Genomic DNA, 14349 nt, shown 5'->3' with positions numbered 1-14349 from the left:
AGATATGTGTATATAAAACAACTAGTCTCTAATTACATGTCATAAATCAAATCCAAACTAAAATCACATCTGATATATAATATAAGCATTGTCCATTATTTTTAAAAAGAGAAAGGATTATCTAAACTTATATTTTAGATGCTGTATTAACATCTCTGAGTTGTATTGGACAGTGCAAGAGTTCAGGAGAGAAATACAAGACACCTGAAAAAATAAAATTACATATTGGAATTATGGGAAACCCACATTTGTTTATTCCTTTGTGCCTCCCAATAAATATTTATTGAGCACTTGTGATATGCAAATGGTCCTACCAAGTTCTATGAAGGATGCAAATATTCCTGTCTTGAAAGAATTTATCATCTTTGGGGAAAATAATGCATGTGTACACCCATAATTATAATACAACTTGGAGTCCGGTGAGTTCAGTAGGAATACAGGGCTATAGAGGGAGCATTAGAAAGAGAGTCTAAGAAGAAAGAACATTATGAGTAAAGCTGAAAATAGGAAAATAGAAGGTGTGTTTGGAAAATGTTCAGCATCCTACTGGCCACCATCTAAGGTACAAAAGGAAAGTAGTTTGGGGGAACTTAAGGTAGAAAAATCCACTGGGGGAGCACATGAGTAGCTTAAGGACCTGTCGAGAGTTTGTATTTATCCAGCAGGAATATCACTGGAAAAACACTGAAGACTGCTAGATATGGGAGTGATGAGATTGACCTGATGGTAGTCAAAAGGATAGGCTGGATGCGAGGTGAGCCAGAGACCAGAGAGGACGCAATTTCTAGTCCAGGGTGAGGGATTAAGATCCAACACTAGAACCATGGTGGATGGAATGGGAAAAAAGTCACAGAATGGAGAGGTATTGTGAAGGGAAAAGAAATGTAAGATTTGACAGTAAACAAGATGGGACAAAGTGAGGGAGAAAAAAGAATTAAACACTGAAATCGTTTCCTGACCTAAACAACAGGAAACAGCATAGTACTATCAACAGAAATAGAGAGTTCAGGAGAAGGAAGTGTTTTGAGGGAAATAATAAAACCCACTTTAAAAATGCTCAGTGGATTGAACTGTTGCGGGAAGCACACCCAGATGGAATATCTAAATAGGCAATTGGAAATGTGGGAGTTTTCCTCCCAAAGAAAGTGTGGGGCTGAACAATTTGACATGGCAGTCATCCATGGTCCCAAATCATTTTCTAATTACCCATAGAAAGTGGAATATAAGACCTGTATATAGTTATATAGTCTCACTTGGAAAGTGAACAGGAAAATAGAAATAAGCATTCAATTATTCAACAAATATTTATTGAGCATCTTTTAGGTACTAATCACTGGACTGTGCTCTGGTGACTCAGTGATGAGGGAGGGACACCAATTCAGCCCTCAAAGAGGTTGCTGTAGCTCATTTTTAGGAACACTGCCACATCTTCAGGGCTTCTTAATTATTTTGTGGTAGGGGACTGGGTGGCACAGTAGGTTAGGTGGCTGACTCTTGGTTTCCACTCAGGTTGTGATCTCAGAGTCGTGAGATTGTGCCCCATATGGGGCTCCACACCCAGCATGGAGTCTGCTTGAGGTTCTCTCTCTCCCTCTCCCTTCACAAATTAATAAATAAATCTTCAAAAAAATTATTATTTTGCAGTCAACAGTCTTTTCACAGTGGCCTTCCTACTAACTTAATCTGTCTTGTTAAATTATTTAAAGGCTCCTCTAATTCAGTTTATTTTTCTTTCAGGATACATATAGCGGTTTGATGGGTCCTCTGATTATTTGCAGAGAAGGAGTGTTGAATGAAAAGGGAAGAAGAAGTGATGTTGATTATGAATTCGTTCTCTTGTTTTTGGTATTTAATGAGAATGAATCCTGGTATCTGGATGACAATATTAAGAAGTATCTCAATAAAGATCCACGAAATTTTAAGCGCACTGATGATTTTGAAGAGAGCAACAAAATGCATGGTATATCAGAGGTTTAAAAAGAAAACCCTTGTTGATATAAGCTTATAGAAATTCCTATAACTATAGTAGGTCCCCAACCTCCTTCTCTGAACCCTTCCCCATTCCCAGGGGCACCTGGACTAGAGAAAGTCCTCTAGACCTTTCCTTCAGAGGGAATGAACTAAGCCATTGATTGGCTGCCAGGAAGGTCCAGTGCAACTTTGGATCAATTATGTAGGGTGCTCTATCTCAGAACTCTGGGATCCCTAAACTGTAAGATTGTAAAGTAATTCCTAAAAAATGAATTATCACTTATGGGTATATTTCTACAAGAATACATCATAACATCAAGCTAATCAAATTTAAGGGCCTGGTTACACTGACTCAGGGACATTAAATTCCATCACCAAATTTCTCTTTTATTGTGTCTATGCTATTTATTTAATTCTATGTACTTTAAGGTAGTTTTTTTTTTAAATGAGAGTAATATGTTCTAATTGACCCATTCGTACTATCATACCAAGATCTACTTCTGACCAAAATATATAAAAAGATAGGCCTTGCCCAAGGTCACAAAGCTAATTATTGCTAACACTGATTAGAATACGTAGGCTGATTTCTGATTCAGCTACTCCTTCCCCTACCATTTTGCTTCCCTTCCCCCCAAAGTTTCTGAGTATGCTATTTTTAATAAATGTAACTCATTTGGCTGTAGCACGATGCACAGAACAAAAATTTAGTAGAAAACAGAGGGAGAGTCCCCATCATGTCAACCCAGCTGGAGTTTGCTTTGGTCATTGTGAGGGCATGGGCTCAGTCCGTGTGAAGCTTTCCTCCTTTTGGCAATTCAGTCATGCTTAGGAACTTGCCCCAAACTAGTTCTCAGAAAGCAAAGAGTTAAGGGAATAGCTTCTAAGTCATTCAATTTTGACTTATAGGACCTTGATTCTCTGTGCTTTAGTTCACTCATCTATAGAATGGTATAAATAAGGGCTGCTTCAGAAATAAGCCTGTAACCCACTCTATAAAGAGAATGTGCAAAACCAGCAAGCACACAGACAACACCCTGCTACCCAAGACGTAGCTTTTGAAAATAAACTGTGACTTCTCTTTTCCGGCTCTCTTTTGTAAGGATTTCTTCATAACCTGGATTTTGGGTCTGGAATGGTGGGAACATTGGTGTGAGTACGATGGTTATGTGTTTATTAGGCAGATGAAAATATGGGTAACTTAAAGATCTTGAACCATTTCTAAAACCAGATTAAGTAATGACCACTAATCAAAGACTGTTTTCGTCTTCTTAGCTATCAATGGAAAGATTTTTGGGAATCTCCATGGCCTTATCATGAATGAAGATACGATGACAAACTGGTATCTGTTGGGAATGGGAAGTGAAGTGGACATACATACCATCCATTATCATGCTGAGAGCTTTCTTTTCAAAGTAAGTATTAGGAATATGCTTTGGGGAAGACTTTTTGAACTCGAAGAGTCAATGTATGTTCACTGTGAATAAAGATGACTTGTGAGGGTCATATTAGAAAATGGAAGAGAATAACGTGATTATACCCTCCCCCTGGTAGGTATTTCTTAATATGTGTATGTATTTTGTTGTGCTTATGAGAAACTCTCCAAGCTTCAGAGGGGAGTTTTTTCATCAGTTGTATGGGGATAATTTTTACCACTCTGGATGATGCTGTTAATACTACATATAAAAGCCCCTGTAGTAGTCTGTTCCTTATCCTTAACCTTCCCCCTTTTCTTTTACTTTCTTTTTTTTCCTTTGTTTTCTATGTCATTTGCTAACAGAAAAGCCCTATCCAGTAGATACTTCAAGCTGGCTCCAAAACTTTATCTTGTCTTTTTTTTTTTTTTTTTTCCGGCGCAGCTGAGCTGGGCTGGACCATGTGTGGTCTGCCTGTCTAGCATCAAGCTGTTCCATCTTGGTGGCACTGACTGTACAGAATCACTCCGGGGGGGCTGTTTAAGGAAGAGACTGCCAGGCCCCATCCCTGTCCTGAGGAATCAGCATACCAGGAATAAGATCTAAATAGGCCATCATCCTGGGGTGCCTGGGTGGTTTAGTCAATTAAGAGTTTGACTTCAGCTCAGGTCATGATAGTGGGGTCCTGATATCAAGCCTTGCTTCTGGCTCTGTGCTCAGAGGGGAATCTGCTTGTCCCTCCCCGTCTCCCTCTGCATCTCCTGCTGCTCGTTCTTTCACTCTGGAAAATAAATAAATCAAATCTTTAAAAATAAATAAATAAATAAATAAATAGGCCATGGTCCCAAGAACTTAGTGAAGTCTATAGGGAGAAAGAATAGAAAAGAATGATCACATCTAATCCGTGGAAGAACCTGCATTGGGCCTTTTATGGTTAAACAGCAATAAATAGTAACTTTAACAAATGCCTGATATTTCCCCTCTGTGTATTTATTTAACATAGTTAAGACACCAAATATTAGCCTACAATGACTATAGTTTACATATTAAATGGCTGCGCTGCTCTTCAGAACTTGCCTTTTTCAACTCACATCTTTAAAAATACATTAAAAATTTATAAAATTTAATAAAACTATAAAAATCATTCTATATGCCTATACAGTTATTTTGTACACATATAAACTTCAAAAATTTAAGTACAATTGCCATTGAGCAAAAGCCCCTTTATTTAGTGTACAGTTCTATTTGGGGCAGCACATACGATAGCATAATCAATACTGATTAACAGCCCCATTACCCCCCTTAAATGTCCTTCTTGCACTTTCTAGAGGAAGGTACTTTCTCATGCTTAACCTTTGGCAACCACTGATCTACTTTCTGTCTCTGTAGTTTTGTCTTTCTTGAAATGTCAAATCAATGGAATCACACCATCTACCGCATTTTGAAACTGGCTTGTTTCACTTAGGATACACGTTTGAACTGCGTCCATCTTGCGTGTTATCAGTACTTTGTCCCGTTCGATTGTTGAGCAGTATTCCAATGTGTGAATACATTGCAGTTTGTTAATCCACTTTCCCATTGAGGGGCATTTGGGATCTTTCTGGGTTTTAGTTATCACAAATAAAGTCATTGTTTCCCCTCCCTTTCCCGATGATCCTCTGCACTATTTCTTATATGCCACATATGAGTGAAACCACAAGATAACTGTCTTTCTCTGATTGACTTATTTCACTTACCATAATACCCTCCAGCTCCAACCATGTCGATGTAAATGGTAGGTAGTCATCCTTTCTGATGGCTGGGTAATTATTATATTGTATGTACAAAACACATCTTCTTTATCCATTCATCTGCTGAAGGACATCTCAGCTCCTTCCACAGTTTGGCTCTTGTGGACATTGCTACTATCAACATTGGGGTGCAGATGCCCCTTCTTTTCACTACATCTGTATCTTTAGGGTAAATAACCAGTAGTGCAATTGCTGCTGGGTCATAGGGTGGCTCTATTTTCAACTTCTTGAGGAACCTCCATACTGTTCTCCAGAGTGGCTGTACCAGCTTGCATTCCCACCAACAATGAAAGAGTGTTCCCCTTCCTCCACATCCTTGCCAACATTTGTTTTTCCTGTCTTGTTAATTTTAGCCCTTCTAACTGGTGTAAGGTGGTATCTCATTGTAGTTTTTATTTGTATTTCCCTGATGACAATATGGAACATTTTTTCATGTGTCTGTTGTCCATTTGTATTTCTTCTTTGGAGAAGTGTCTGTTAATGTATTCTGCCAATTTTTTGACTGGATTATTTACTTTTTGGGCGTTGAGTTTGAGTTCTTTATAGATCTTGGATACCAACCCTTTGTTTGTTATGTCATTTGCAAATATCTTCTCCCATTCTCTAGGTTGTTGACTGTTTCCTTTGCCTTGCAGAAGTTTTTCATCTTTATGAAGTCCTAATAGTTCATTTTTTGCCTTGGTTTCCCTTGCCTTTAGAGATGTGTCTTGCAAGAAGTTGCTGTGGCCAAGGTCGAAGGGGTTACTGCCTGTGTTCTCCTCTAGGATTTTGATTGATTCCTGTCTCACATTTAGGTCTTTCACCCATTTTGAGTTTATCTTTGTGTATGGTGTAAGAGAATGGTCCAGTCTCATTCTTCTGCATGTGGTTGTCCAATTTTCCCAGCACCATTTATTGAAGAGACTGTCTTTTTTCCATCAGATATTCTTTCCTATAGTTGACCATAGTGTTGAGCATCCATTTCTGGAATCTCTATTCTGTTCTATTGATCTATGTGTCTGTTTTTGTGCCAGTACCTTGCTGTCTTGATGATCACAGCCTTGTAATATTGCTTGAAGTCAGGCACTGTGTGGACCCCCAGCTTTGGTTTTCTGTTTCAACATTCCCCTGGATATTAAGAGTATTTTCTGGTTCCATACAAATTTTAGGATTCTTTGTTTCAGCTCTGTGAAAAATGTTGATAGTATTTGGATTTGATTGCATTGAATGTGTAGATCGCTCTGAGCAGTATAGATATTTTAACAATGTTTATTCTTCCAATCCATGAGCATGGAATGTTTTTTCCATCTCAGCATACAGATCTTGAATATATTTTGTTGGATTATTACCTAAGCAATAACATGGGTTTTGATGATAGTATAAGTTGCATTGTCTCTATTTCAATTTCTAATTTTTATTACCAATATATAGAAGTATAATTGACTTCTGTATAATTGATCATGTATCCTACAACTTTGCTAAATAGTTCTAGTAGTTTTTTTGTAGATTTTGGGGTGATGATTTCTTACATAGACAATCTTCTTTTCTGTGAATTGGGATGGTTTTATTTCTTTATTCAATCTGTATGCCTTTTATTTCTTGTCTTGCCTTATTGCACTAGCTAGGAACTCTAATGTTGAATCTGAATGGTGAAAGGGAATATCCTCGCCTTAGTCTTGATGGGGGCTGGGGGGGAAGTACTCAGTTACTCATCACTGAATATAAAGTTTGCTTTAGGGTTTTTGTAGTTCCTATTAATAAGTGGAATGAGGTTTTTTTTCTATTCTATAGAATAGATGGTTTGCTGATGGTTTTTATCATAAACAGATGTTAAATTCTATCAAATGTGTTTTCTGTATCTATTGAGATGATCACATTTTTCTTCTTTAGTTTGTGGATAATTTTCTTTAGTATATTTGTCATTGACATAGATTAATTTTCAAATATTGAACCAGTTTTCAATCTCAGGATCAATCATACTTTGTCACAATGCATTATCTTTTGTATATATTGTTGGATTCATGCTAGTATTTTTTAAGGATTTTACATTTATGTTCATGAAAAATATTGGTTGTAGCTTTCTCTTCTCATATAGTATTAGGGTAATGTATAGGTAAAGTACTAAGGTGTCTGGGTAATGCTGGCCTCATGAGTTGGAAGTGGTCTGTCCTCTTCTATTTTCCAGTAGGATTTGTTTAGTACTGGTATTATTTCTTCTTGAAATGTTGGTAGAATTTGCCAATGAAGCCATCTGGACCCGGAGTTTTAATTTATTAGAAAGTCTTAATATAATTCCAGTTTCTTTAATAGATAATCTGAACAGTGAACCTAGGTAATTTTCATCTTAAGGAATTTGTCCATACCATCCAAGTTGTAGAATTCGTAGATAGTTATTCATAATATTCCTTTATTATCCCTTCCAATGCCTGGAAGGTCTTAGTGATGTCCCCTCTTTCGTTCCTAATATTTGTCATTTGTGTCTTTTTTTTTTCTTGGTCAGTTTGTCCAGGGGGTTGTATTAGTTATTGTTTTATAATAAATTACCCCAAAACTTAGTGTCCTCAAACAACAAATGCTAACTCACAGTTTTTCTGGGTCAGAAATCTGGGAGTAGTTTAGCTAGTCAGTTCTGACCCAGCATTTCTCATGAAGCTATAATCAAGATGTCAGCTGGAGCAGTAGTCGTCAGGTTTGACTGGGACTGGAGAATCCACATCCAAACTCACTCATGGGGCTATTGACTGAAAGCTTCATTTTTTCACCACATGGGTATGCCGGGGTGGGGGGACTTCCCCCAGGGTGAGTGATCCAAGAGAAGAGAGCAACAGAGAGAGTCTAAGTCTTTTAGAAGTAGAATGCCATCACTTCTTCCATATGCTATTGATCTCACAGACCAACTTTCATACAATATAGAAGGGGACTACAAAGGTTATAAATAGCAGGATGCAGGGATCATTGGGGGGCACTGTGGAGGATGGATTCACATATTAATGACCTGTTCACAGAATCAGTTTTTGTTTTCTTTATCTCTATTATTTTTCTATTCTCCATTTTATTGATTTCTGCTCTTATCTTTATTACCTTCTTTCTGCAGATAGATAAATCTTACCGAGGAGATGTGTATGATCTCTTTCCTGGGACATTCCAAACCATTGAGCTGTTTGCTGATCACCCAGGGACATGGTTGTTACACTGTCACGTGTCTGACCACATCCATGCTGGCATGGAGACAACCTACACAGTCCTTCAGAACATAGGTACTGCTTTCTGTTGGGGATGATGTACCAGGCTTCCTGTAGGCCCTGAAAATAGGAGACTTAAGAGCCCCCAAGGGCTCAGAGTCATGTAAGAGAGACAGACATATAAACAGTAACTATTATAGAATATGATATGTGCCAACATAGAATGCAGAGTACAGGGCTCTGTGGAGATAATGGAGATAATGGTTAACAATGTAGGGACATGAGCAAACATTCTAGAAGCTATAATGCTTCAGATGGATCTTAATGGGTGAGCAGAAGCTTGAAAGGTAGATGGGGTAAGGACAGTGTGTGTATAAGTATGTAAAACAGTAAGAACTTAAGAAAGCCCTGCAGATACAAACAGGATAAAGTCCTCCTTGGTAAAATGGCATAACCCTTGAAATAACTCATGTCGTGAAAAGAATCTACTTTTGTTGTTTATAAAACAATCAATTTTGTCATCTTTGTCCAGACAACAGGATCCCTTACTCCACGAAATCTCCATCTGGAGGAGCATCTCACCCAGCCATAGTGCCCCCCAATGGTAATGATACCCTCCCTGAATCCCTCATGCAAATGGTCAGCATTCACTTCCTAGAGAAGGGCAGAGGACTGACACCTCACTTTTCTTTTCACAGGAGAACCTGGCAAGGAGCAGCTCTATTTCTTTGGCAAGAATCTGGGTCCTAGGGGAGCCAAAGTAGCCTTGGTCATCCTCTTCATCATTGGACTCCTCCTCCTGATCTCCACAGTGATTCTCTCCCTCAGACTGCGGTCGGCAAGGAAGCAGGTCGCATACCGGGAAGTCCAGTCCTGCGCACTCCCCACGGATGCTCTGTGAACCAGCTGGTCGTCCTCAGCAGGGAAACTGGACAAGGCATCGTTCATCAAGACAGGTTTACATTATATCTTGGATCAGGCTTTGATCCTCCAGAACACAATCATAGCAATTTGCTTTTACTTATTTATTTTTTTAATGGGCTGTGAATAATCCTCAGGTATAAAATACAGAAAGAAGAACAGGTGTGACTGAGAAAACACATTCTGTTCTCTGAAAGAGTTTGCTGAAGTGGGACAACCTTCTGAAAGATATCTCTATTTTCCTTTTTTTTTTTTTTTTTTAATTCTTAGATTAGACGGTGCTTCCTCAGCTAACCATCCAAGTTTCTAGATGGACGACTTTGGGAGTTATACTACTTCGGGCACCTAAGTGGAATGGCACTGATTTTTCAACACTATATAATGTTACATAAGATGTTTCCCTTAGTCATTTCAGGGAAAATAACTTCTTGAGGAGTTCATGAAAATGTCTAAACCACTATCTGCTGATAGAATTTGACCAAATGAAGCTTTTGGAGGCCTTAGCCAGGTCTCCTGGCCTTTTCCACTTTAATATAAATAGCCTGTGCTCTGTTTGCTACAGAAGGCAGTTATCAGCATTTTTTAAAAAAAATTGTGCTGTTTTTATGCAAACCTGCAGAGATACTTTGATGTTTACAACTCACGCCATGTTATATGTTTTTACAAAGTTTCCATGGCAACAGGTTTTTTTGCACTCCAAAAAATCATCCAGAGAATTTGTATTGTATTTTAGAATGTGGAGGGCCGGAAGTTCTACAAGAGAAGCATAGGATCTCCCACTGTGAAGCAGAGACTTCCTAAAAGTTACGTGGGAGCTCCTGCGTGGGAGGGAAGCTTTACAGAAGGCGAATCTGGACTTGAGACTTGAGTCTGATTTTTTATTCACCTAGCAGATCTTTCAAAGTCTGCATCTTCTAGGAAATAAAGACAGTCTCATCATGTGAGCAACACCAGGAGGAAGTCATCAGTGCAGCTGACTGGTGGGGAGAAGAACTCTCACAAAATTCTTGATTCCATGCCTCTTAAAGACAGCCCTTTGGGGGAGGAGGAAAAAAAAAAAAAAAACAGAAAAGAAAAGGCTAAAAAAAAAAAAGAGTCCCAGTTGTAAGGTTTTAAATCATTAAATTGGTTTTGAAGATATGCATTACAGTTTTCAAGACTCAAATGCAAAAATAAATTACCAGACAATTAAACTCAACCCATTCATTACAAGGTGATCCACACTCTCTGTATACATGCCTAAACGTTAGATTAAGATTGATAAAAGCAATTTTGCTTATTACTAGACTGAGAAATTGCCCTTAACTCAGGGCCAGATGCCCTGCGATGCCAATGTCAATGCCAGATGAGTGATATCGGTACATCTGCCTTAGCAGATCATTTGGCTGTCCAGATGAACAAGTAGAACCTAAAAAAATATTCTGGTGGAGGGACCTTTCCTACTTTCTCATCTTCATCTTGGTGAGGGAAAATGGGTAATTTGATAGAAGTTATAGTCTTACATAAAACAGGATGCGGATGCTAATAGTTCTGTTCTTAGTTGGCTTGAACGTCATATCCAACAGTGTACCCAAAGGATTCTGAATTCCAGCCTGCTAACCACTGACAATGTGATTTTGTAGTAAGTGTTCTACGGTTTTCATACATGTGTAGGCTGTATAATTTCATAGTGATAATTATGTTAAATGCCTTATTTATAACTCATCTAGATAACAAATTATTTAGTTTTTTTTCCCTTTTCTCTTAGTCTATTTTTTTAATGAAAATGAAACCATAAAGTAGTTTGATTACACACCATTTCTCTTTTTAATAAAGTTTCACAGATTATGAGATGGCTACTTGCCTTTTTTTTTTTTTACTATTACCTGATCACTAGACATAGGGCAGGGTTGGTTAAAGGAGAATAGTCTTTTAGATATTCAGCAATTATCCTTGTTATACCTGCTAAGGGAAATGAAACAGAATAACAATATGTCTCCCAAAGAATATGACTATCCTCAAACATTGTTTCCTCAAATGTACCATACTTCTTCCTCTGCCTCAGTCCTTGAGAAAATCAATTACAATTAGATACATCTCCTGTTACACTGAAGAAGTATCCTTGCTCCTACCAGGGCGGGTCTCTTCCTTAGCTCTGGACTTATACCTTCTTGCTCTCTCAAGAACTTCATTCCCTCAGTGTTCAGCTTTTTCTACTACATGAAGTCATCGGCAGCACCCACTATTAAAAGACAGAGGGCTGCTCTCTTTAATTTCATATCCCTCTCTAACCCAGTTTCTCTGTTCTCTTCATAGCAGAACTTTTTGCCTGTACCACCTCACCTCATGAATTCCTCAACCCATTCCAGTGACTTCCAACTCAGTGTGCCTTGCTCCCACCTCCCAGTCTGCTGTTGTCAAAATCAACAACCATGAAGCCATTTCTAATGGCTTCCTCACCTTGATCTCACTCAACCTGTCCATAACAACTGATGGCTCCTTCTTTCGAAATGTCCCATAGTCCCCTGGCTCATCACCATGACCCCCTTGCCAGCCTTCCTTCTTCCTTTGGCTCTTCCTTCTCAGTCTCTTGCTAGTTCCTTCTCTTCCATCTAACTTAAGTGTTGGCATGCCTCAGGCCTTGCCACTGGGCCCTCTTCTCTCTTTTGCCCTCGGGGGTAGGCTTAATAATGTCCCCAAAGATTTTGTGTCCTCATTTCTGAACCTGTGTTATTTTATATGGCAAAAAGGACTATGCAGTGAAGTGAAGGATCCTGAGACAGACTACTCAGGTTGTCCATAAATAAAAGTCACAGCACCCTTCTAATAGAGGCAGAGGGAGGTTTGTCTATGGAAGAAGGCCAGGTGACAACTGAAGAAGGACACTGTGCCATGGCTTTGGAGTTGGAGGAAGGGGCCACAAACCAAGGAATGCTGCTGTAAAACCTGGGAAAGGCAAGGGAACAGATTCTCCTCCAGAGCCTTCAGAGGGAGCTTGGTCCTGCCAGTTTCTTGTATTCCAGTGAACATGATTTTGGATTTAAGAGCTCCAGAACTGTTAGAGAACACATGGGAGCCATCAAGTTTGTGGTCATTTTTTACAGCCTTCTCCATATGTTATTTCATCCATTTCACTTTTAATTATATCCAATTTGTTTACCTTGGTATGGGACCCAGCCTGATTTGGACCATGCACATCTCTCCAACTTGATCTCCAACTCTTCCCTGCTCTAACTTTGATCAGTTCTTGTGTCCTTTCTGCCTAGTTCCTTTCTGCCTCAGGACCTTTGCACACGCTGCTTTCTGTGCCCAGAGTACTCTTCCTCTCCAGCACTCTCATCCCCTTCCTACCTTTCCTGGCCATCTTTCAGCTTCCCAGACTTTCCTCTGTTATTTCCCAGAGTCACTGTTTTCCTTTGTAGCACTTATCACAAGACATGACCATTTTATCTTTCTGTCAGTTTGATTTTCTTCTGCCTCTTTGACTGCAATGTAGGCTTCATGGAAGCAAAGACCCCTTTTTTTTGCTCATTGCCCCAGCCCAGAACACAGTGCAGATACATAATCGTTGTTCAGCAAATATTACTTAATTGAATGTATAAGCAGAACAGATGGTGTAGTGGGCTGGACTAGTCTTTGACTATTTTGGTTGCAAAATTCTCATATTCAAATGCCAAGGGTCTAAAACAAACAAAACAGATTCTGGGATGCATGCAGTGAGGTCCACAGCTGCTTTGGCTTCCTTCTAATGACACTGGAGCAGGGGTCGGGGCGGGGAGGAGCATGTATTATTCAATCCCTAAATGCACTTTACAACTAACAACAACAAAAAAAATGCAATGTCATCAAAAATAACTCTAACTGTCACAGCTAAGAGGGACTAAGGAGATGTGACAACTAAACACAGTGTGGCATCCTTAGATGAGATCTTAGAACAACAAAAAAGGATACAAGGTAAACATTAAGGAGACACGAATAAACTAGATTTTCATTAATATTATTACTGTATTAATAATGTAATCTGATCAACCATCAGATTTTGTATATTAGGAGAGAGGAGCAAGCGAATTTGGAAATTGGTTGTGGCAGCTGGGAGACATGGAAGCGGTAAAGATAGCGCTGGAGGCTTCTGGCTTGGGTGGATGGGTGGATGGTAGTGCACTCAGCCAGATAGATAGGGAAGACAGGAGTTCAGCTGGAGGGGAAGATGACTGCAGTCCCGGCCATTGTGAGTCCAAAGTCCTGTGAGCCATCCCAGGGCAGAGCTGTGTAAACTGCTGGATGTGCGTTCAGAGGACAGGTCAAGATGGAGATACGCCTGAGAGAGTCGAGGGCAGACTGCAGACGGGGAGATTAGCCTGGGCCCGCCCAGCTACAAAGGGCAGAGTAAGCAGCCCAGCTCAAGCAGCCTCCTGTTTAAGGGTCCCGTCAGCTGCAAAGATGTGGGCTAGAGCATCTCCTCCTGTTTCTCCACTTCCTGTGAGGGGTTCAGAAGCAGCTGTTTGCAGCCTCTAATCCCACCCACCCGCGGACAGCCGGGGGCAGGCTCCCGCATCAAGGCTCGGCCCACCAGCGCCGGAGGAAAAGCGCAGACCCGGGCAGCGATCATAGAAGTGTGAGACTCTGGCGCACGGAGGGCTCCCCACTGACCTCGCGCCTCCACTCGCACAAGCTCCCCGGAAGGGTCCAGAGTCCCCTCTTCTCCACCCCTGGACTGGCTTTTATGGCGGCCATTGCCCTTTGAAGCGTTTGCAGCTCCTTTTAAGCTGGTTCCACCGTGTAGAGTTGTTAGCGGGGCGTCAAGGAAGACCGTCCTGTCCACAGTGTGAAAAGCCGCTTTCAGAAATGATTTCCAAAAATCCTGGGCTAGGAACGGGGGAGGCTGAGGCCGTGGGGGGCGCGAGCAATTCGGAGGTAGCGCTCAGTGCGAAGATGTCTCTGCGGAGGCGGATCCCGGGGACCCCGCACGGGGCGGCGCCCACCCCGCCCGCGTCACCGCGGTTTCCGGCAACTCCACGCGCCCGGGCTCGCCGGCTCGTCCAGGGTCCCGGAAGAGCGCGGCGGAGCGAGCGGAGGGCCGGCGGGCAGGGGGGCGGCTTCGGGCCCTGGGGCGGG

The 14349-nt window shown here is 40.6% G+C and overlaps 1 protein-coding gene across 2 annotated transcripts in view; it reads left to right on the top strand.

The window, feature by feature from the left end:
- Positions 1-9502, top strand: part of HEPHL1 (hephaestin like 1) — an 86151-nt gene extending 76649 nt beyond the window's left edge. The window contains exons 16-20 of one of the 2 annotated variants that reach the window (XM_032852791.1): positions 1738-1960; positions 3244-3383; positions 8247-8409; positions 8867-8938; positions 9036-9502. In XM_032852791.1, the coding sequence (XP_032708682.1) occupies positions 1738-1960; positions 3244-3383; positions 8247-8409; positions 8867-8938; positions 9036-9235 (798 nt within the window). In that variant the 3' untranslated portion in view covers positions 9236-9502. Of the gene's footprint in view, positions 1-1737; positions 1961-3243; positions 3384-8246; positions 8410-8866; positions 8939-9032 lie in introns of both variants that reach the window. The other variant, XM_032852790.1, reaches the window with a different exon arrangement.
- The last annotated feature ends 4847 nt before the right edge of the window (positions 9503-14349 follow it).

This window comes from Lontra canadensis, unplaced genomic scaffold, assembly GCF_010015895.1.
Source record: "Lontra canadensis isolate GAN:19392208 unplaced genomic scaffold, GSC_riverotter_1.0 scaffold7, whole genome shotgun sequence".
Taxonomy (NCBI): Eukaryota; Metazoa; Chordata; class Mammalia; order Carnivora; family Mustelidae; genus Lontra; species Lontra canadensis.
This window is presented reverse-complemented; position numbering and strand designations above follow the sequence as displayed.